General features: G+C 32.0%; 1 protein-coding gene and 1 long non-coding RNA gene across 3 annotated transcripts in view; both read left to right on the top strand.

Moving 5' to 3' along the window:
• Positions 1-349: 349 nt before the first annotated feature.
• Positions 350-4,432, top strand: LOC143053411 (uncharacterized). 2 transcript variants are annotated; one of them, XR_012971329.1, is made up of 3 exons: positions 350-877; positions 2,091-2,437; positions 4,086-4,432. It is a non-coding gene; the product is annotated as an uncharacterized LOC143053411 (long non-coding RNA). The 2 variants fall into 2 exon arrangements; XR_012971328.1 differs by having other exon boundaries at positions 352-1,283.
• An 11,899-nt stretch (positions 4,433-16,331) lies between these two features.
• The window catches only part of LOC143054301 (uncharacterized), a 40,537-nt gene continuing 31,286 nt past the window's right edge, over positions 16,332-25,582 (top strand). Inside the window, exons 1-3 of the mRNA XM_076227261.1 lie at positions 16,332-16,452; positions 18,520-18,616; positions 19,397-19,818. Coding sequence (XP_076083376.1) covers positions 18,526-18,616; positions 19,397-19,818 — 513 coding nt within the window. The 5' untranslated portion in view covers positions 16,332-16,452; positions 18,520-18,525. The remainder of the gene's footprint in view (positions 16,453-18,519; positions 18,617-19,396; positions 19,819-25,582) is intronic.

Genomic DNA, 25,582 nt, shown 5'->3' with positions numbered 1-25,582 from the left:
CATTCTCAATTTTAAGCACTGTTAAAAAGTCAACATTCTGTTATAGTTCGCGAGTCCAAATACCCCCCCCCCCCCCCCTTGGAAATTCCTAGCTACGGGCCTGGTATAGGTTTCTGTCTATTGTTGAAGGACGCATGTTGACCTTGGCATGGATTTATTCAGTTTACAGTTTTAGTACTGGGTGCAGTTTATAGCTTGGTATACTATATGTATTTATCTGTCTTTTGTTGAAGGACGCATATTGACCTTGGTACGGGTGGATGGAATGATAAAATGTCACAAAAAATCATTTGCAACACTGTGTTGTCTATTCAGATATCTCTGTACAATACATCCAATAGATTTTACGACTCATAAACAAATGTATACATTCACCAATGATTTTGAAACTTTACACTGCAATAAATTATTCATCAAAATTTTCCTATAGTTTTATTGACATTAAAACTCTTAAAGTTTTATGATTTAATACATTTCAAATCTAACTGATGAAATATAGTAATTATTTGACATTTTTGGTTTAAAATCGGGTGCACTTAAAATCAACCACGGAATTTTTCCCTTTAAATTTTTAATTTGAGATTTAAAATTCACATAATTTAGCCTTGGAGTAAAACCTAAGTAAATTTACTAGTGTTTAACGATATATTACTTTATATATATATAACTTGTGTTTTACTGTTTATATAGAAACAAGGATCGGCTGACGTTTGGTTTTTTAAGACAAGTTTTTTACCTGATAAAAATCGTGACAGGATATATCGGTTTTATTGTAAGGAGAAGTTGAGACAAACTGTAACTCTTGTGGAGAATTGTCTCATTGGCAATCATACCACATCGTAATTTTTTATGTATATTACTGGAAACTGAAAAAAAGGTAGACATTCTTAGTGGATTGTGGTCTGACAAATTATAATTCAAAGGTGATTTATAGCAATGGATATATATCTTAAAGAAAATATAGTTTAAGGAATAAGAATTGTAGTTGATAAAGTTGTCTTACGGTGAATTAAAATCAGATAGGATAAACGGATAGATTTGTTGATATTGCGTAATCAACATTTTTGGCAATTCGCAGTGTTATATATATAGTAATAAAAAATTCAGTCGAAGGCACGAACGAAAGTAGACTATTGCGATACAAGTGTTTGGTGATTTTCAGTAGAGTATATTTATATTGTACAGTAATAGTAAAAGAAAACTAAGAACTGTACTGTCGTGTTACTGAACTCGTTCAGGATTTCATTATAAAATGGACTTCAAGACTGAAAAAAGTATAACTTGTAAGTGTAAATATTTTATTGATAAAATGAATGTTGTTTTGGGTAACGTCCAGTGGCAAATACTTCATCAACAATGTTATAACGCATTCCTCCCTTTGTGAAGTGCTTTGAATACTTACATGTATATTTACTAGTAAGCAATTGCATAGGACACATTTCTAAAACAATATACTCAATAAGAATAGCGGCCACGTTTGGTAAAATACATATTCTTTACATGAGTCATCGGATTAACAGGTGCCATTCAGATTGGACGTGGCTACGTACTTGTACATCCCGAAAGGCAAATAAACAAGGCAAGGGTTTGAATGCCGATCGGAAGAAGCCCAAAGTGACGACTTTTCTATTTCAAAGTCATTCTTGATGGATTAAACTAATTAACTATCTCTTTTGTCATAAAGTTTAATTCTCAACCAAACCTTTTTAGTCAGAAACTGCGAGTACTCTCAGATCAGTAATTAGTGTCTTTTTGTTGTTGGGATATACATGTACCCGACCACGTCCACTCTGTGTTTTTGTTAGATATTTCTGTTTGTATCTTGTGAAGAGTTGTCTCATTGCCAATCATACAACATCTTCTTTGCATATACTTACTATCAATTTTAAGGTAACACACATTTTAGTGTGTGTATTTTTGTATATAAACTTATTTCATATTTCATTTCTATGGAATGAACCTTAAAAAAAACTTGAAGACGTCACGCTTACATGACATAATTATGTATATGAGTTGATATATATAGAACAAAATAGCCAATCAGAAGACGTGTTACAACCAAAATTAAATTGTATTATAAATATTTTCAGCTGGTAAAACCTATGTTCCATCAAAAGTTAACATCAGTAGTAAGAATGGTCTCTATGAAGTAAAGACTTATAACCCAACTATCGATCCGTTCGAAAAGAAGAAAACTAATACACTTAGTGAGTCTACCGACCCGTTCAAGCAAAAGACAGGATATTCCCCTACACGGACGACAGACGACATTACTAAACGGAAGATTGAGGATTACCAGGGCCACAAATACGATACGTTTTATGATTATGGATTTCCCAATGATAAAGATAAAGAAAAGAGAAAACAGGAACCAAAAGAGCCCAAACCTAAGTCAGAACCAAAAGTAGACCGGAAACCAAAACATGTCGAAAGAGCGGTAAGTGTATTGCAGTAACTTAATTACGCAACAGGGTTCCGGTTTCGATGAACTAAATGGACATAAGTATAAATTTTCATCTTGTTTACTATATTGAGCTTTCAAATAACATTTTGGGTCGGGTTGGGTAACGTCGGTTATAACATTGTGGTTGTCAGATTATGTATAATGGTTAAATGCCGCATAAGTAAACAACTGCGTCCGTCAGAACATCACAATACATGCAGATGATACAGTACCAAAGGGGTATTCAAACTCAAAGACGAAGACAACACCATGGTCAAAAACAGAAACAAAAAGGACCAAAGATAAAACCCAACATGGAAAAACTAGAAACTGAGCAATCCGAACCCCACCAAAACATAGGGGTGAACTTTGTTGCTGCGAATGATTAAGCAGATCCTCCTCCACGACGTTATGCTCATATGAGTTCAAGTTTGTTGATAAGTCTAATTCTATGATGTCACATTTTTGGGGAAGAGGATACCCCGTCCTCTTGTCCTCAAATGTGGTTTAGACAATTGGAAAATTGAAAAATGTGAAAGTATAATTAAACGGTATTATATTGACGTTTTACATCAGAAATATTGTGGAATATTAAGGGACCTAACATAAGTGTGAGAGAACATGATTTATGTATCGGTTGTAATTTGTTTTATATATTAGCTTTCAATGAGTGTGTGTGTTCCTTAATCGTGTATACTATAATGATCCCAATCTAACTAATGTTTGCATTTTGTTCCTATGTTGTACTGTTACTACACTGTCGCATGTGTTGTGGAGGTTTGGGCCATCATTGATTGTCGTTAGTTAATAACTTAAAAGCTTTCACAGTTTACGATAAGGATAGTAGAATACTTTCTTTCCGTTGAGGAACACATGAGCAACAACTATTTTAATAGTCCTTTTTTGTTTTGTGGCCCTACTCACAGCAAAATTTTCTAACCTCCAATTGACTGAACTTACACGAGCAATAAAACCGGACTGGTGCAACATGTGGAGCAGATCTTTTTCCCTTCCGGAGCACATAAAATCACTCCGGTTTTGCTGTGGTTCGAGCGGCTCTATCTTTGGTCATTGTTCGTCTTCTAGTCTGAGTTGTGTGGACTGTTGTTGGTCTATAATTCTTTTTCATTCAATTGTTATTTTGTTTAAACTAACAAGTTTGACTTTCCATATCGTATCTTTCGCATCTCTGCCGCTCCATTTTTAATAATTTTTATCATAATTTTTATCCTTTATTGTGGACCGTCATTGCGCAATCATCATTCTGTACATGCATGACAAATTTATCACTGTTCTTTAGGCAATCATCAACAAACCTTCCTGTCGTATTAATATAAGTTTCCGTTCTATCTCTATGACTATGTCTCAAATATTTGCCACTGGTTGTAAGGCAAATAAAGGTCAATCGATACAATTGTTGAGTTTAAACCAAGGATCTTACCCAACTTTATCCGTTATATTTATACCCTCATTGACAGATTTTCAGGTAGACGAACATTAGAAAGGATTTTATTAGTGTAGACAAATGCTACCCTAATGAATTGAAACCAGCAGTTTTTACAGCATATATATTATAAATTCACTTTCACTATGCCTCAAATCGTATAGTGCATACTTATTGAAATAATCATATATTTTTTAGGAATCTCCGTTTCCATACAACGCATCAAAAAGTGTTTCGCGGACTTTCATGCTGATGACAAAAGGCAATCGAGTTAGACCCGAGGGAACAAGCTTCAAAACGACAGATGAATTCGACTGAGATTAAATGTTTGTTTGACATCGGATTTGTGCAATATCAAAATAACTTATGTCTATTAATCACATTTAAACAAGCAGTTGTTCGCCAAAATCACAACTGAAATGAGCCTCAGATTTAAAAACTACCGAGAAAAGACGGTACTTAGAATATTTGTTTGTATTGAAATGTAAACGTGAGTCTCAAAAATGTGTTTTGGGGTAACCAGTTTGAATTAAAAAAAATTGCTGCGGTATTGTTTTTAACTTTTCAGCAAGATGACCAAGTATGCCATTAGGTCGGATGTTTTTTTTAGTATAATTTTATTTTCAAAGATAAACGAAGATGTGTTATGAGTGCCAATAAGACAACTCTCCATCCAATGGTTATTTTCATAATTTTGAAAGGAACTCTTTTTGAAAATCCTAAGATCTGTTGCTATCTTCTAAAATCAGATTGTAAACTTGAAATGCTTCAATTGCATAGCGTGTATAATTCAGAGTACGCAATAATATAAGCCACTTAATGTAAAATTACCAAGAATAATCAAAATAGGGCTTCTATACATTATGTGCGAAGTATTTCCCCCAATTTCAGTTTGAAATATGATAAATTCTAATGTACACTTTACTTTTTGTATTGACAATGATCCATATGAAGATGTTGACCTCTAGATATTTGTTGTTACTATTTTTACTTTGTTTTATGGTAAAATCATTTCCAATATCTCTTTTATTAATAAAAAAAATAGGATTCAAAAACTGTTCGTCATTCATGAACTCAAAACGGAACGAAGGCCGGTTCAGTTTTTGTCAGGGTGACCATTTACTGCTATGAACAAATTGCCTACCATACAACTTAGCTTCAAAATCACGTCTTACTTGTATAAGGGTGTGGATTGAGATCCTTTATTTCTTGACGGGTGCCGTATACGGTGCAGGAAATGCTTACTTTTTCCGGAGCACCGGCTTTCACTCCTGGTTTTGAGTGGAGTTCGTCTTGTTTCTTATTTATTGTTTATAACTGTTGAGGTAAATGTATTTTGGTTTTAATGAGTCTTTGTGTACTCCTTTGTTTTGATTTTTATTGTCTCTAATATTCAATTCTTTGTTAATTTTTCTCTATTCTGTAAACCCAATCTAACTCCCTCTTTTATTCTCGACAAATGGCGCAACTATCTCCTTGCTTAAACTATAGTAAAAATAAGTGGGATGTATCCATGGGACGCAGATGATGCTCCTCTTGCATTAAATGTTATACAGAGCATAACTTTTGGACGGTCACGTCCACTGTTTTTTGTTAGATGTATTTTAAATTGAATCCATCTGATGAGTTAAGATTTTTTTATTTGATTCTTACAATCTGTTCTTATGTAGAACAGTTACACACTTGTCCCAGTTTAGTCAGTAGCCTGTAGCCTTTTTTGTACATAAATTATGCCGTTAGTTTTCTCGTTTGAATTGTTTTACTTTTGTTCTTTCGGGGCCGATTATAGCTGAATATGTGGTATGAGCTTTGTTCATTGTTAACGACCGTACAGTGACCTGTAGTTGTTAATTTCTGTGTAATTTGGTCTCTTGTGATGCGTTGTCTCATTGGCAATCGTACCACATCTTTTTTTATATTGATCTGTGTTTTTCTGGTAATAAGAAGATTCATAAAATTTGGTTGAGGCAAAGTTAAGTTACAGGATGGACACAAAAAAAATCCGCAATATTTGAATTTATAAATGTCATTACTCTAGAAATATAGAAGGGACGCCACCTTACAGCCGATTGCATTGAGACTGTAGGTTAAGGTACTATATATTAAGTTAGTTTGCTTGCTTACTTGCTGAACCGTTAAGTCATAATTAGGCTTGGTAAACTATCCTCCTTTAAGAGTAGACTAGTCCGAAAGATATCCAATATATCTGTCAGTAGGACTATGCTTCTACGAAAGGAGGTTAGTATACCTTACCAAATAATGACTTCATGGTTCAGCTGGAAAGCAAGCTAACCACATATCTTATCTTCACACTCCATGCAATCGGCTGAAATTCAAATTTGGTCTGTGTTTTATGGTAATGAGCATTGTGTATAAGTACAGACGGACAAGGATAAAACGTAATGCACTCTCCGCTAGGGTAGGAGCATACACATAAAAACAACAACAAACTTCTATTTTATGGAATGTATTTGTCAAACTACAGGCAAGACATGTTGGTCCTGTTATCTGGAAATCTATCATAAAATGGCAAGTAATGGTCTCAACAACTAAGGTAAGGGTTATAGGATGGTTCTTTTGTGGTTTATAAAAAATATACCACGAGTCCAAGCGTGACCAACTGCCTGATGACTTATGACTATACATATAATGACAAATACATATACAATTTATATGACTCCAATATAATTATATGATGAACTGAACATCTGTTCCTTAAAAGTTGCAGACCAGCTACATAATGAATAACAATAAATCTTTTGTATAGAATGACAGAATAAAAGTTGATAAGATTATTGTACACATGAAAATCGTGAAATGTTTGTGGAAAAAAATAGAAGATTTTTAAACAAATCTTTAAATCAACAATAAAAATATCTAAATTAAATAAAATTTTCTTTATTCTTTAAACACGTTTTTTAACACCTATAAGACCAATAAACATTCACTTTAGATTATCATCAAGCTTCACTTACACAATATTGGCCAGAGTAAGATGATAATCTAATACGCTTTTGAAAATATTACCCAGAATGCATTATATTCTGAAACGGCGAATTGACATATAAGTCAGCGACTAGATGTCACCGTACAAGTTATTTTTCCAAAACAAATATTGAAACAGTCTTTGAAATTGTCAGTCTAGTATTTCAGTGGAAAAAACCTCGACTGACCAAATGTATGATATGAAAATATGGTTGAAATAAATATGAGTTTAGAATATTTACCCTTCTGACATAATTATGCAAAATAAATTTTAAATGCTAATTTGTTATTAAAATGTTATTAAAATGTGCTATTATCTTGATTGATATGGAATAATGAAATTTACAGCAGGAAAAAGGACAACAAATTGTTTTATCTGATCTTCCTTGGTAATCATTTAGATTCTTTTTACAGGTATTGGCATACATTTTTATTTTCAATAAAGGACATACTTGTTTTCCAAGATGCCTATAGGCTATACACATTCATCTTAGAAAGCTTTTTTCCACGTATATGATTATTTTAAGTACAACACGTTAGGACATCATTCGTCATAACTCGGTCGATTCCGTACCTCATAGAATGAGAGTAGCGGAGTCACCCGAGGATTGCCGGTTGGTTAGGACATACTTCTAAAATAACTCTGATTATCTCCCCTTTAATATTGTCAATAGTACTGTGAAGTGTTTTGATTGTCTATCTTATATGAACTATCAAAAACAAAAACATATCAAGAAAAATAGCACCTTTATAATCAAAACAAAATTTACAGATTTAGATACAAACGAATTCACTGAAGATGAATACAACTTCCAATCACAAATTAGAAGAAATTGCATACAACTTCCAAACACAAAATCTATTTACAGTATGCATACCCTGTTCTATAAATAAAAATTCTCCAAATAATATATATACCAGCTTGTCAAATGTTTCATATGAAATACATATAGACCTATCAAAATTTATTTTCATAATTGTCAATTTTTCAATATCTGCACTGTTCATTACCTAAATGCTTTTGATGTAGCCATCACTAAATTCTTAAAAATCTATAAATCAGACTCGGAAAAGAATTCCAATAAAATCAAAGAAAGTGGGTCGGTTCCAAACTGCTTAAAAAAGAAAACAGTTAAAGAAATGTTTATTATTTGTCTAAAACCCATGAATGGAAAATCTATTACTAATTATTATTTATTAATCTCAGGGTAATTAAAGAAAAAACATAAAAAGGTTGAAAGATTGTTGTTTGCTTAATTTCCAGCGGCAAATATTTGATAAGAATTCATGAAATCATTATCACAAAATAAACATTATACACGAATACTCATAAATCAGAAATGCAATCACGAGAATCAATAAAAAAAAATCCAGTTTATTTATTTATATTTCATCATTTTATTATAAAGATTATTTATATATTTGACCATATCCAACTGTATAACAATGTAATTATAACCATTTAATCTGCTTATTTCATTATACAAAATAATAGTGAACATGAACGATCAATACTTCTATTAAATGAGGTAGGCCTTCACTTGGAATTCTCGTTTTATATAAAGTTTTGAAGTATTACACGGATTACTGCCCTTTCCTCGTTTACCTACGACATCTTGAGCAAAGCTACAATACCCATTCGTCACAACTCGGTCGATTCCGTACCCTCCTCTAAGAAGGCGCGTTGCTTTTCAATTCTTGAGGTTGTATGATTAGTAACAACATAAGAAAACTGAATAACAGTTTCATAGTTGATGGTAAAAATATTGTCATGAAAATAAAAGAAAAACGAAGTTCTAAAATTTGAAAAATATCATCTTTGTAAACTAATGTAAAAGCAAAGGATATGAAGTCAAGATGCTCTCAATACATTTTTGTTACATTAACAGATGAGTAGACAATAAATTTCTCAATGCTTATGCTTTTGATTTCATATTAAAATTTGATATGTACTTAAAACTATTTTTAAAACTGAGTATATTTATAAAATTACTCTGGTCCATTTAAAAAGCAGACGTTTTCAAACTATCATCCATTAATTCTGTGACACCATTGTGGCTGCTCTCAATGGTGTAATATCTGAAGGTGGTGTGCCATTTGGAGTGGTCCTTAGTTCACTTTCTGCTTCTAATTCTGGAACTGATACGGGAACAGCCTTTGGCGGTGATGGTTCAAATATTGGCTCTTGCTTCAGGACCATATCATAATGAAATGTCACGGAAGGCTCTAATTCACTAATGTGACCGGATGTGACGTGTTGAAAAGATGGAAGCATGACATGTGGAGGGCTACCAACCTGTAGAAAAGCGGGAGGTGGCGCACCAAGACAGAACTTTGAATCTGTCTTATAGCTGAGCATTGTCAATATAAACCACTGTTTATCAATTTATTACCGATTTCTGATCATTTCTATGTGTCTGATTAGGGTTCACAAAATTGAGATTCAAAATAATGAACGAAAAATAAAAATAAAAATATAGAAAATTAGACAGCTAAAATTAGGAATATAGAAAAAGGGACTAAATAAATAAAAAATAAAGAAATGGTACAAACAATTTAACTTAAGTCAACAAATAAAAAAAAAGGACTACCTACCGTCATCGGAAACCCAGTTACATTATAAACTTTTACACATACGTTAACAAACAACAAAAAAGTAAATAAAAGGAATAATTGTATTGCATGATTCTTTCTCTAGGGTATAACTCAGTTGTATACTGGTGACAATAGTTACCTAATTGATTGTCTGATCTGGTAACGGAAAAATCTATTAAAGGTGTTTCTAAAAATGTGCATTTGTAAATATAGGACACAAAGAAACTTAATATAGATACGCATTTAAAATTGAAGAAAATCGAAATATTATGTTACAACCGTATGAGCAAAAAATCTTGTAACAATCACCTTGTATCTAACCCTTAATTTCAAAATTAACTAGACAAACACAAAGAAGATTGGAGCTACCTAAACCGATCAATCAGAAACACAAATTGTGTATTTAACCATCAGTTCATAGATAAAGTACGTTCATTTTCTTTCGTTCTTGGTGATAGGCTCATAAAATTGGCCAGTAAAAACTTGGAAACTTTATAGAATCTGATTTCAGTTGAATAATTGTAATGAATTGAAAATATTGATTAGTAACGATCAGGCATTTCTTTTAAACAAATGTAAAATAAACGAACTGATATTTCCAGTCAAATGTTTGTCTCCGCGTTGGACTGATTCCAATAAGTATATATAAAGCAAATATGCTCTGGCTGTAAGCCAATACAATTTGTATATTAAACAGCGGAAAATGTGAAGCGGACTTCTTTGTATTTTAACATAAAATATATTTAGTATATCTTATAATTATGTTTTAGTGCGGTTCTTGTTTGCATACTTTTTAGTTTTCTATGTATTGTTTCATATGCCTGTTTACGGAACGTATTATGATATACCGTTGTACTTATGTCTGTCTGTTCGTCCGTCTTCAACATATTAGACATTAACTACAAAGTGCTCCATTTTCCATGAAGGTTTGGTGAATTGTTTATACCAATTTCGACTTTAACATAACCTTTATGGAATATCCTTAAAATCTGTAAAAACAAATATTTAGATATTCCAACAGACTTAGATGACAACCAGAAAAGATGGCCCGTGGTTGAGATTTGTTTGCACAGTATTTTACCATCAGCTTATGTGCCCCAGCTTAACTCCGATGCACGCCGTATCCCGATTAATTTTAAAGTATTAAATTCAGAGGCGTAGTACTCAAATTTATATTGGTACGGCAAGAAATATTAGAGGTCACGAAGCTACTCATCCCGCCTCGTTGAGGCGGATATTCGGCAGGGGTTCGGGGCCGCAAAAGGGCCCGAGAAATTTTGGAATAAGTGGTTCAAAATCCTGCATTTTGACCCTCTTCTGACACTTAAATTTCGCATATGAAAATATCATTTTTTTAATAGAAGTTTGAGTTATCTCACTTTTTTGAAAGACAAATTCAAAATATAGAAAAAAGAAAAGAATTTGAAACATGAAATGTGTCAAAAAGTCAACCATCCAAATGGATACAAAAAGTGGAATATCTTGGCATAAATTTATACTTCCAATTTTGTGTCGGATGCCATTCAATGTGTCTTGGCATACAGGGGATTTTTCATAGTGGTACATATAATAAATTTCGTTGCCGAGCGTAGTGGGGCGAATTTTTTTAAGGACCTTTTTTTTGTCTCAAAATCATAAAATAAGTGTAAAATGCACTAATTTGATAGTTCTTGACGTGAGGCTTGTATATAAATATAGAGTAAGGGTTAAACATTTTTAATGCCGTATTCTACCTCATTTAATTTCTATTATAAATTGATTGGATGGATCAAAAGCTAGAATTTCTTATTGACATTTATTGAGAAGTTTCTAGTGATGACTTCTGTACACATCTTTTGTCAAAGACACATGTTTCAATTGTCGAAGTTATATATAAGTTATGGTCCTTGTGATGATTTTATTACGGGGACCTCAATATCTCCCAAGAAAAAGAGTAAAATTAAAAATCATACAAGACTAACAAAGGCCAGAGGCTCCTGACTTGAGACGGGCGCAAAAATGCGGCTAGTTAAACATGTTTTTGAGAACTCAATCTCCCCCCTATACCTCTAGTCAATGGTAGAAAAAACAAACACACAACACTACGCACAGTAAAACTCAGTTGAAAAGTTCAAGTCCGATGTCACGAATAGGTCACTAAAGAAACTAAACAAATTGACAATGATACATAAATTAATACAGACATCTAGCAGTTACTGACATGCGAGCTCGAGACCTGAATTAAACTAATTAATGATATCGTCTTCATCATATGAATATCAAGCACAATCCCTGCCGTTAGGGTTGAGTGGTATACCATCATAAAATATATTAGAAGAACCCTGTCCAAGTGAATCAATATTAAAGCCAAAATATGCCATATTTAGTGAACTGACAACAGTATCGTTACTAACCCTTCTTAATAAGTATTTTTAAAGGTTTTGTTAGCTTTTGAGGTGAATAATGACAATTTTTGTGACAATGTATGAACAAATTAAAGGAAAATAGAACATTTTCAGCCGATTCTGACAGGGACATCCCAAATTCACCATCATTTCTAAACAAATCGTGATAAGTTTAAAAAATCTTTCACATAAAGTTTAGCTACACAAAAATAGCCCAATTGGTAGGCTAAGGTTGCATCATCTAGACATAAAAAAGTATTTAAAAAAAGATTCGATAATTTAGTTTTCGGTTCCCACTTTTTTTTTAGGTTGCTGAATGCCGTACTCAGTTTGACCTACAATAATTGTTTACTGTTAACACATTGTGAAACCTGGATTTAGAGTTCAACTCGTCTCATTAATTGGCTACTAGTCTACCACATCCCTTTATTTCTATTGAACCAGTATTAAAAAATCTTTTTAATAAAGATTTTCTGTCTTTGTTTTTTCCTGATAAATCCTTGTTTTCTTTAATCCCGTGCAAAAACTTTGTTTTTTTCAATAAATTATAAAAAAATTAGGTATAGCATGCCGTACCAACTAAAATTATTGGTACGGCAGCCGGCTGCTACGCCCTTGTAAATCCAAACTATAGAAACGCAGGTTAATTTGTGAACATACGGGGAATTTTTGTGACACTATTTGAGCAATATCGCAAGAAACCAATTCGTTTTAAATTGGTTGCAAAATAAAAAAGCTTCTTGCAACATACATGCAGAAAAATAAAATTCTTTTGGAAAATAATACGGGATATAATTTGTTGAAAATACATAGTAAATGCAGTCTTTGAAAAACAGGCAGAACATGATTTTTGAAACGGAATTAACAAAGTAGAATAATACAATTGTCCTTGAACTTGGTTATTTTGGCACACAACTTTTCCTATATGTTCCAAGTTTTACCAGTTTTGGAATATTATTGGACTGTACAGAAATATGGTTCCGGAAGCTTGATAAAAATAGATTTCCGATACTGTAATCTTAAAAATACAGTTTACACAGGACAGCAATATCGGAATGAGGAAAAAGTTAACAAAGGCCTGTCATTTTGGGATGTCAACACTTTATGCGCATCCGTTGGGACAAAATAAAATTATATCTCTCAGACCCCGTTACATGTTTTTTCATTCAATTCAGTATTTCAAAAATTATTTCTTGAAATTTACAATCACACAATTCATTAAATAAAACCTAGTGGCCAACAATAAACGAATTATCGTTATATTATTTTAATAATTGTCGAAAATAAACCAAGAAAAGCGCTCCGAACGCTAAACTAAAATAAAAGAGATATGTTTGTTTTATATATTTCTTCAAATGCAGAAACAAACTAAAAACACGTAAACATATTAATATCATTTTGGTTCATGTTAATTTACACTTGGGTGTACAGGGATGGGTGTGTTTTGTTGTTGAGTTGGACATGATTTACAATTAAGATTTCCCAACTATATTCCACTATGATCTTTAATATAAATATATATATACCAAAAGTGCGCATATTCAGAGCACAGAGTCTGACTTCTTCCTTCTACAGTGTACAATTTCAAGGTGGAACTTTTATAATGCACCAAGTGTTTTACCTATAGAGGATGCATGTATGGTCTCAGATTTCTTTTATTATATCATTTTCACGAAAGACAGAATGTTATTTGAACTTACATTTAATACAGTTTGCAAGGTTTGTCTGCAACTATGCACACTACCCAAACGTTTACATTATACAGAGAATATACTACATTAAAAACATGTATTATTTTATCTTTCACTTTTACAACTGATGAGATGTTTTTTGTAACCTTTCAGTTTGATGGCTGCAATAGATCTAGAAATGTGTTTTTTTTAGACACAACAATTTCAAAACGTATTGTATGGTCCTGAACATTTCTTATACAAAGGACTTAAACTCGTTTATTGATGAACCATCTGGGCGTTCCACAGTTCAACAATGCGTGAGATGGTATTTCTGTGGTCTGTGTTATATTGGAAGATAAAACCTTATAGCACAAAAACCAAGACATTTCATATTGCCCCTCGACAGTGAACATTTACCCAACAATCCGTGTACAAAATGTATATATCATAAAATATATCAAAGATATAAGACAAATTTGATAGATATTACGTTTGTCTACAAAATACCTATCAGTGAGAATCGGATCATACCATTTGAAAAGCCAAACTCTTAAAAAAATTGAAATCATTAAAATGAACCATTACAAAAAATATAAGCCACACCAGACCATTCGGGGTGAACAGTTAATCTTACTTTTTTTGAAGGATTTTGATTTTTTCGGAAAATTAAATTACAGATAAATCGAAATTTTTATGGATATTTCAAAAACCACATTACAATAATTTGGAAAATAATTACAATTTGTTTACATTTGTTGTTATCGTTTCAGTCTAGTGATTTATTAAACAACCTTGACCTCACTGGATGGTCGAATTGGTAAATATTATCATATACTCAAGTTCACAAATAACGCACCACCTGTACCCGCAGCTAGTATTCTGGTAAGCATAATTTCTTGTTTTGGTTAAAACAATTTTTATAAAACCCATAAATATGTTTTAGCAAAGCCTTGTTACATCTATTAATCCAAGGGTTCAACAGAGAAAATTTATGTGACGACAATGGTGCTCTCATTCCAAAAAGTCCAACCAAAGTTATAAGCATAAGATTTGTCAAATTCAACTTGATTGCTCTTTACAAAAATATCAATTAAGAAACTAAATGTCGATGTAAATGATTGTTTTCGGTTAAATTGGTATAAAATTATATGAACGGGAGTATGGAGATAATACAGGATAGTTTTCACGATAACTCGTAGAATGAAAGAGTCTCGTATTGTAGGCAGAACTGATATATAAAAGGGGATATACCTTAAAACCTTGATATCAAATATACAGCCATCTCCATTTTGTTATCAAAATTTGACATAGTTGTCTACAACTCGTTTCTTTTTATCATTACACTTCTTCTGCTTTTTTAAATTAAAGCAACTTTTATATTATATTCCATTGGAAGTTGTCTGGTTGAAAATGATATCTCATCTCCTAGTTTCTCTATATAACGCTTTTGACATCGGATGACCATCCGGTGTATTGCTGTCGCCTACATTTCCATACATTATTCCGTGTTTGGATTGTAACTGATCTATAAACAGATAAATACGTGATTAATAATGAGTGCAAAACTACATTTCTTATCGCTTGTTGAAAATTATTTCAATGGATACTCCTAAAATATATTTTTTAGAACATATTAATTTATAATATTAACATGTTAGAAACATATTATAGAATATATAAGTAAAAAATCATTTATATCTTTGCACACGTACAGAAAATTTGTGTTAAAGCATACGTTTACAATCTCCAATGCAGAGTTATCGGTCCTTACTCTCTCTCTCAACGACTGATGACTCTGCATGGGAGATTATATTTCAGTTAATGTTTAAAAAGGATTATTTCGACAATTTCCACTGCTATTAATCAATTTGATCCGATTTGAAAGATTTCTTATCATTTAATAATTGAATGTTGGACTTTTGATTGACCAATTTACAGAACGCATTAACACGGACATTAATAAATACATGGAGAACTGTTTAACATTAAAGTCACGTGAAACATCAATTATAACAAAAAAAAATTTCATTGCGGTTTTTTTACTTGAATAACTAAGTTTTACTTTAAACACGTGTACATAATGAAAGAACAATTTTAATTTTGTCAAAATCTTGCTTTACTGCTATTGAATAATTGTCGTTCGTTACTTTAATTCGAGACGACACACATTTCTGATCAGCTGTTCCTTATACAATTACCATGATAACTCTCGGAAGAAAACTTGTTTGTGTGTGTGTAAAATATACGTTTTCGTTATATTTAGTGCGAGGACGGTAAAACAAAATACCGGGAGTCTTGATTTATGGCCAGTCCCGCAATGCTCCTCATCACCCCTCAAAGCCAAACTCTTGATCTTCAAGTCCCTTCAAATAATTGAGTTCAGATCTAACAATAAAATATTGACTCCGCCTCATGTCTGCGTCTGCTTTAAGTCAGATACCGAGTCCTTTGTTAGTCCTGTATTATGTTTTTTTATAATTATTGTCACTCAATTGTTCGGTTTTTTTATGTTGATTTTTACAAAATATAAATAAAAGCCATGTCCTTTTACCCAGACGCTTCAAAAGTAATATGGCATTTAAATATATATCTTTGGGCGTTCATGATGAAAGAAAAAAGGCTTAGATTTCATTAAAATTATGGATTTTTTTATGACCTCTTTCTGTTAATAAAACACACCTGTTTTGGCTTGATGTCTTGTCAAAACATGTATGTATTTAATCCGGGACATGAAATTTGTCGGTTATCTCTTTTCATATTTGTTCACGCGGCTATTAATATAACCTAGATTAAATTACAGATTAGAAGTCCAAAGTACATATCTCATATGACATTGCGAAGTGACAAAGATAAAAAATCAAGGTGAAAAACAAAATCTGGGGGAATTTCCTAATCTTCGAAAATAAAGAGACCAGGTGCATCTACAAGGTAAGCGTCTCCTGTTATGCTCAAATTAATTGTCATGCGAATCTTCATGCACTTTCAAAATATTACAATCAAGAAAAGGACACAATTTGGTACCTTTACAGCTGAGAAAAACCGCTATGCAATGTGTATGCCGTTTTGCAATTGATTTTTTGTAAGGAAACTACAAAGCAGTTATTCTGTATTTGAATGCTTCGAAATCTTTCAAAGCCTTCCCGTAATATGAATAACAAAATTATTTATTTCACAGTTGTATGCTACTGTTGCCTTTATCTATTCACCCCTTATTTTATTGATTTTGTATTTACATTGTGTTATAGATCACATCTATTCGTTCACTGTATGTCTACTTGTGTTTATATGTCTTTTGATTGAGTTAGCCTTTTCAATTGACAATTCATAGTGTCTTTCTATGTTGTGATGTTACACTTTTTTCGAGTAAGGATGAAGGTTGGTACCTTTAAAAACGTTTAAAATACGCTTCATTTGGCACTCATACCATATCTTTTTATCTCTTCTAATACCTGTACATATATACTTGAATTTATAGTATCACAAACCAATGCGTGTATTTTTGAGTTACTTACTTTATTATGGCCTATTTTAAACAGGTAGTTAAATTATAAACGCGTAAATTGCAATTTTGAAAGAATTTGTCAACGTTATTTTATTTGTTCAAACATATTGAAGAAGGACGTCATTAAGAAAAAGAATCTATGTTTAACATCTTTGAAAAAACAATTATTTTTTAGCAATAAACAATGTCCTTTAAATCAATATCTAATGAAAGTATGTAAAACATTATAAATATTTTGTATATATAACCAACATATTCTCAACAGCAACATGGAACAATTATTAACTTTTTGATGAAATAGAAATGTTATGTAAAAGTGTGAAATAATATTTTAGATATTTGGTATACATTCCTTTATTCACAATAATCAGTAGTATTCGACAACTTAGAGTTTATCTCTGTGAAAGAAATTGACCCTACTTTTTCAACGTTTCCATGTATTTTTGATTGTTATTGGTATTAAATCCTGTCATGTTATAAAGGTGAAGACGTATATACGAACGACTGTTCTAGATGAGTATGAATTATTTTACAGGATTATGTTCGTGCTTTTTCCCCACAAAATATCTAATACTTTCTAAAACTAAATTAAAGTTTACATTACCATTTAGTAGATTTGTTTTCTGTAACTTTCTGTAGTCTGTGCATTCCTGTTTTCGTCGCATGCTGTTTGGATATGCAATATTGAATAACTACATTAGTTATATCTCCATATTTTGCCTATTTCAAAATGTTGTATTAGCAGTGGATCTTCCATAGCAACTACTTAATTTATCCACAATTTTCAGCTTTATATAGGTCAGGAACAAAATTTTGAAGATTGTAAAATTGTCACATACAAATCATATAAATAAACTCATCATAGATACCAGGACCTAATTTTGTATATACGCCAGACGCGCGTTTCGTCTACAAAAGACTCATCAGTGTCGCTCGAATCTTAAAAAGTTCAAAAGGCAAAATAAAGTACAAAGTTGAAGAGTATTGATGACCAAAATACCTAAAAGTTTTGCCAAATACAGCTAAGGTAATATATGCATAAAAGTGTGATGTGTACATTGTGTACATAAAGTAACATGTAAATGTAACAAATGACATGAAAGATCTCTACATATAGTGTTTAGAATTTAAAAAAAATCGAAATATTATCTCAAAAACGTTAGAAACAATACTGAAATTGCAATACAACCAAACACTGGGAACAGGTAAGGATCTCATTGTATGTTGCTATCGATTTAAAAATTAACTAAGCAAATCAAAAAGAGGTTGGCACTATATAAAGAGATCTTAAGTAGAAACGATGTTTAAAACCGCCGATGCATCAAATAACGTAAGTTCATAACGTAGTACAACAACTAACCAATTACCACAATGCTCATTCGTCAGGATAATGAATATTTCTTTGTCAATCAAATTATATCTTAATAATGTAAATACCTTTTTGTATCAGATCAAATCAAATTTTATAAAAGTCCTTGTGGTTTTTTTTTTAGATAAACATGGCTACCCAAGCACCAACTCCAATACAAAGTTCAATTTCAGCTTATTTGGAAAGAGGACTACGTGAAATACAAACTTCGTCACATACAGGTATAAATATTTCAGTCATATTTATATCAAATATTATCACTTCTATTAGTATTTTTATCCTCAATGGCACATCCAATTAATGCTCATAGAATTGACCTGATATGAATTAATTACAAACTGATAATGGCTTATTAAACGAGAGTATTCCACAGCTAAACTGTTATCACAGGGAGACAGTTTTGAGATTAAGTGTGGCAGAGAAACATCCTTGGGTTTTAAAGAACACTGTTGATCTATTTATCGCTATTATATATGACGTCGTTCATGTTTATTGACAACGATACCTTCGCCGTTTAATTTCATGCCTTTAATTTCCTGCGATAATTTTCTATCTGGAGTGATAATCTTGATATGAATCACAAAAACTATGTACAAAATAATGATAACTGATGATGACATGACACACAAAGACTCAACTAAAGTTCAAGCAATAGTTGCTTACACCAACTGCATTTGTACTCTGGTGGATAGTTGTTGCACTAACAAAATATATCTCCTAAAAGCTTATTTCTATGATTTTTTACTTTTTACACGATTAAATCAGTAACAAAAAAAAAACCATAAAACATTGGAAAGCTACATTATTCACGTTGAACTATTATTTTACTATGCATTATAAACACAGTTACAAAATTAAACAGAATATAAACTGTTCACATATTTATATTGATTTTCCTATAGATCAAAAGAATCATTCATATACATAAGTTACATAGTTATATAATATAAGTTATAAGTGTGTACTAAAACATTATTTAATATGCCTCGTTATTTCATCAGGTCCACCAGGGGACTTAGATGACAACAAGAAAAGATGGCTCGTGGTTGGAATTTGTTTGCACGATATTTTATCGCCAACTTTAAGAAAATATGTTGATCCAGTTGTAAATAACCTTTACCAGACACTCATGCTCTCTGATCAGATCGACTTACAAACACAGACAAAATATCTACGGACATATGGCGTGGCAAGTAATTACCTCAATTATGAAGCAATCAATAACAACAAGACAACTCATGGTTATCGTACAGTTCTATATGATTACAAAGTACAGAATGCTGTGGATTTGTCGAAGTTGTTCCTTCAGACACACATGGCACAATATACGGGGTTTGATGGATCGTGTGATTCATCGGCTTTGTTTGGAATGATCACCAAGATAGACAAGTTTCCAGTTAATGTGCAGACAGTTGCAAATGATGTAAGTATATACCTAAATGCCTCGTAAACTATATAAACCAATATATCATCTTGGCATTCGGATAAAAACTGTCTGTATGAAAAGAATACTTCTGACCACTTAAGTAAAACAAACCTTTCATCAATATATTTTATCTTTAAGATAAGGGTCCTTATCAAACTGACCCTACTATGATATATTGTTATCCATGCAAAATAGATATTCAACAAGGGACACTGTTCACATATATTAAACTATTTTATTATACTACCGCAAAATTGGTATGACGTCGTCCGAAGACATTTGGTTTTCGCACTATAACATTAGTATAAGTTAATAGAAATCTATGAAATTCAAACACAAGTTTTATGACAACAATTGGAAGGTTGGGATTGATTTTGGAAGTTTTGTTCCAAACAGTTTAGGAATTTAGGGCCAAAAGGGACCAACATTAAACTTTGTTTGATTTCATCAAAAAATAAACTATCGGGGTTCTCTGATATGCCAAATCTAACCGTGTATTTAGATTCTAAATTTTTGGTCCCGTTTTCAAATTGGTCTACATTAAGGTCCATAGGGTCCAAAATTAAACTAAGTTTGATTTTAACAAAAATTGAATTCTTGGGGTTCTTTGATTTGCTGTATCTAAACATGTACTTAGTTTCTTTATTATCGGCCCAGTTTTCAAGTTGGTCAAAATTGGGGTCCAAAATTAAACTTTGTTTGATTTCAACAAAAATTGAATATAGGGTTCTTCGATATGTTAAATCTAACCATGTATTTAGATTTACGATATTTGGGCCCGGTTATCAAATTAGTCCACAGTGAGGTCTAAAGCGTCCAAAATTGAACTTTATTTGATTTCATCAAAAAATGAATTCTTGGGGTTCTTTGATATGCTATATCTAACCATGTAGTTAGATTTTGGATATTGGAATACCACAGAGGGATGATAAGAATTGTCTTTGGGAGTTATGGCTCAAACCGTTAAGGAATAAGGTGCAAAAAAGGGGGGGGAAGAGTTTTCAGGTTTATAATGGACAATTAATTAAGTACAAAACATAATTTAAAAGCAGTGTCAGGTTGGTAATTGAAACTCATTTGAATATCTAACCTAAACTGCTTTTAAATTATGTATATTGGAAATTTGCCAAAAAAAAATATCATTCATTATTGGAAATTTGCCAATAACTTAAGTTAAATGAACTTTATTGAAATTTCCCAATATAAAATGTTGCTGATGAAGCTTTTTTGTTTATCTCACCTAAACTGCTTTTAAATTATGTATATTGGAAATTTGCCAAAAAAAATATTATTCATTATTGGAAATTTGCCAATTACTTAAGTTTAATAAACTTTATTGGAAATTTGCCAACATAAAATGTTGCTGATGAAGGTTTTTTGTTTATTTTTAGCCATGGTTATTATTCTTTGAAAATTGGAGTTATCTTTCTTTGTCCAGAATAGTAGTTGAATCAACTTAAATCAATGCTATATACAATATACAATGCAATATTCACTTTTAATTCCAACTGATAAATCAAAACAATCTTTGTCATTCAGTGATTACAAGCACTTCTATTATAAGGTCTTTCCACTTTTCTGTGGAAAGACCTATTGTTTTTCTTCTGATTATTAGGTCTTTCCACTTTTCTGTGGAAAGAACTATTGTATTTGTTCTGATTATTAAGTCTTTCCACTTTTCTGTGGAAAGACTTATTGTTTTTCTTCTGATTATTAAGTCTTTCCACTTTTCCGTGGAAAGACTTATTGTATTTTTTTTGATTATTATTATTAGGTCTTTCCACTTTTCTGTAGAAAGACCTATTGTATTTGTTCTGATTATTAAGTCTTTCCACTTTTCTGTGGAAAGACTTATTGTTTTTCTTCTGATTATTATTAAGTCTTTCCACTTTTCTGTGGAAAGACATTGTTTTTGTTCTGATTATTATTATTTTTTTTATTTTTTTCTTCCGCCAAATTTTGTTCTTGCGCAAAATGTTTGTTTCGCAATATGTCGCATAGATATTTCTCATATGGTATCGTATAGTTTATGCGCTTTTAAATTTCACCCTACTAAGGCGAACCATTTTCTATGTAAGAGTTATCTCCCTTTTCACTGTTTATCCTCTGTGTGCATCTCCTTCGTAACAAAACAAGATAGCGACAAAATTCTTTTTACAAATTATTCGTTACGTCCTCAGTAATTTTTGGCGTATTTGGATCGAAGCGATTCGATGAAATTTTATAGGAGTTATCTACCTTTACAAAATAAATTTGTCGGTATGTTTATTTAACTCATAAACAGTTAACCGTATAACCCTGGAATGTTTTTATTTGAGTCCCCTAGGTCCTAACTTAGAAAATGAGGTCAAGGTCAAAGGTCAAGGTCAAGTTCTCAATTGTGACTTTTGCTTGTTTTTGCATTTTTATGACACTTTGAAAGATACATATTAAAGAACAAGTTCAAAATGTCAGCTTTATAGTAATGAAGATATGCTACGTTTAGTCTTATACAATTAAATGGCATCTTATAGGAGTTGTTGCCCCTGAAATGTCTTGATATGAGGTTATTTGATTATAACTTCAATCAAGTTCATTATAAAGACATTTGACCTCATACAAAAGGTTAAGTGACAAATGACCTTGAAAAATGGCTACCGGAAGTGACCTTTAGAAAACCGGAAGTAGCTTTTTTTGCAATTTTTTCACCTAAAAGTACCCAGAATCCATATATTTTGTCATATAGATACATAAAACAGATAACTGAAGACTAAAAATGACTTTCAACAAACCGGAAGTGGCCAATTATCTCCCATTCTACATACAAAAGTATATAGAAACTATATATTTTTGGAATCAGTGTGAAAGAAGCTATCATATGAGACAGGATGTGACATTCATTTTACCGGAAGTAGCATATTATTTCCCTTATATCACTCAAAAAGATAATTAAACCATCATTTATCGCATCAGTATGAAGAAACTACCTTCTTATCCAAATTTCTTTGTTGTGGAAAGACTTTCAATTGTTCTCTGAACAATTGGTTTTTAATTAATTTTTTTTCCCGCTAAATTTTGTTCTTGCGATAAATGTTTGTTTCGCAATATGTCGCTTTTATATTTCTCATATTGTATCGTATAGTTTATGCGCTTTTAAATTTCACCCTGCTAAGCCAAACCATTTTCTTTGTAAGAGTTATATCCCTATTCACTGTTTATCATCTGTGTGCATCTCCTTCGTAACAAAAAAAGATAGCGACAAAATTCCTTTTACAAATTGTTCGTTACATCCTCAGGAATTTTTGGCTAATTTGGATCGAAGCGATTCGATGACATTTTATAGGAGTTATCTACCTTTACAAAATAAATTTGTGGGTATGTTTTTTTAACTCATAAACAGTTAACCGTATAGCCCTGTAATGTTTTTATTTGAGGTCCCTGGGTCCTAACTTAGAAAATGAGGTCAAGGTCAAAGGTCAAGGTGATATTTTGGATTTTCATATGTCTTTGATTTCCCTATAATTCTTGAATGGTTATAGATACAGAAAATTTATGCAGTGAAAAATGCTTAGTACTTCAAGGGGCAACTTTGTTACATTATGACTGTATTGGTTTTACCATTATGTAAGGGACATAACCCCCATTGATGGTTTATAAAAAGCCATTTTTAGGCAAAACTCTTAAACAAAAGGTCCTTGGCCCATACGGTCTTTTGCAATGACATTGTAGAGCAATGACCTTGACGAAGGTCACAAGGTCAAAGGTCAAGGTCATGTAGTAAGAGGCAAATTTTGTGATTTTTGGCACTATTTAAAGTTTTATGTGTGTTTGAACTCCAACCAACCAACCAACCAACCAACCAACCAACCAATCAATCAATCAATCAATTAATCAATCAATCAATCATTGCATGAATGTTTCTGTCTCATGTGTTTAATCAAGATCTTTTTTGTTTCTATTTCGCTGTTTCAATTGCCCTATCTAACGTGTTTAATCAATCAATCAATCAATCAACCAACCAACCAACCAACCAACCAACCAACCAACCAACCAACCAACCAATCAATCAATCAATCAATCAATCAATCAGTGCATGCAATTTTCTGTCTCATGTGTTTAATCAAGATCTTTTTTGTTCCTTTTTCGCTGTTTCAATTGACATATCTAACGTGTTTAATCAATCAATCAATCAACCAATCAACCAACCAACCAACCAACCAACCAATCAATCAATCAACCAACCAACCAACCAACCAACCAACCAATCAATCAATCAATCAATCAATCAATCAGTGCATGCAATTTTCTGTCTCATGTGTTTAATCAAGATTTTTTTTGTTTCTTTTTTGCTGTTTAAATTGACCCTATCCAACGTGTTTAATCAACCAACCAACCAACCAATTAATCAATCAATCAATCAATCAATCAATCAACCAGCCAACCAACCAACCAACCAACCAACCAATCAATCAATCATTGTATGTATGCTTCCGTTATGTGTGTTTAATACGGGGTCCAAGTTCTCATTTGAGTTTTTTCGCTTGTTTCAAGAAAAAAAAATCACATGTATTCTGAAACAACAAGTCCAATCGACCTGAAAATTTGCAGGCAGCAGGGCATACATGTACTCAAGGTTCATAAAAAAATTTGGTGCGGATATCTCTCAAGACTTTTCCTAGAGAAAAAAAAATGGCAATGCCGTAAAAATCGCTTGCTAGGTCCGTAAATCTCAGTGACATCCTACAATAAAATGTCCGCTCCTAGATTAAAATACTAATCTGTGTTACAAACTGGTGCTGAAAAATGTACATTTTAAGAAAATAATCGTTAAATGTGTATTAAAGTTACACCGGAACAATTAAATCTAAAACATGCACTGCTGGTGAACTGTGATCAAAATGTCAATTTCCTACAATGACAAAAGAAATTACATTGTGTACATTCTGTCTCTATACATGTTGTCTGTTCAACGTCCCCACCTAAAGAGAAATAAAAAGACTAAGTTTTCGTTATTATAAACCCAAGTCACGTGATGTCTCCTCAATCTGGCGCGCGCTGGACCTGAAATAAAATAAAAACTTTCCAAACTAAACATGAAACTTCTCCGGTAACAATGATATAGACCCCATACAGAAACAAACAAACAAACAAACAAACAAACAAACAAACAAACAAACAAACAAACAAACAAACAAACAAACAAACAAACAAACAAACAAACAAACAAACAACCCCCCTCCCCATTCAATCAATTTCAAGTGGGGGAAGACCGCCTCCAATTGCTTTTTAAAAGCAATTGATTTATATTTTTTTTCTTCCGCCAAATTTTGTTCTTGCGATAAACATTTGTTTCGCAATATGTCGCTTAGATATTTGGTATATGATATCGAACAGTTTATGCGGTTTTGAAATTTACCCTGCGTAACCGAATACTTTTCTTTGTAGGAGTTATCTCCACAAACACTGTTTTCCTTGTGATCACAACTCCTTTGCAACCGTAAAAGATTACGACAAATTTATTTTATAAAATTGCTCGTTATATCCTTCGCATGATTTGTCCAATTTCGACCGAAGCAATATGAACGATCCATATGAGAGTTATTTCCCTTTTCGTATTTGAAATTTTGAAATGTATTTTAAACTGGAACACCATAAGTGATAGAGACCTAGGATCTTTTGATTTGAGGTCCTTGGTCCAAAAAAATGAAAATAAGGTCAAGGTCAAAGGTCAAGGTCATATTCTAATATTTGAATTTGGCTTATTTTCACTTATATCCAAAGA

This window comes from Mytilus galloprovincialis, chromosome 12, assembly GCF_965363235.1.
Source record: "Mytilus galloprovincialis chromosome 12, xbMytGall1.hap1.1, whole genome shotgun sequence".
Classification (NCBI taxonomy): Eukaryota; Metazoa; Mollusca; class Bivalvia; order Mytilida; family Mytilidae; genus Mytilus; species Mytilus galloprovincialis.
The sequence above is the reverse complement of the archived record's forward strand: the minus strand, read 5'-3'. Positions and strand labels throughout refer to the sequence as shown.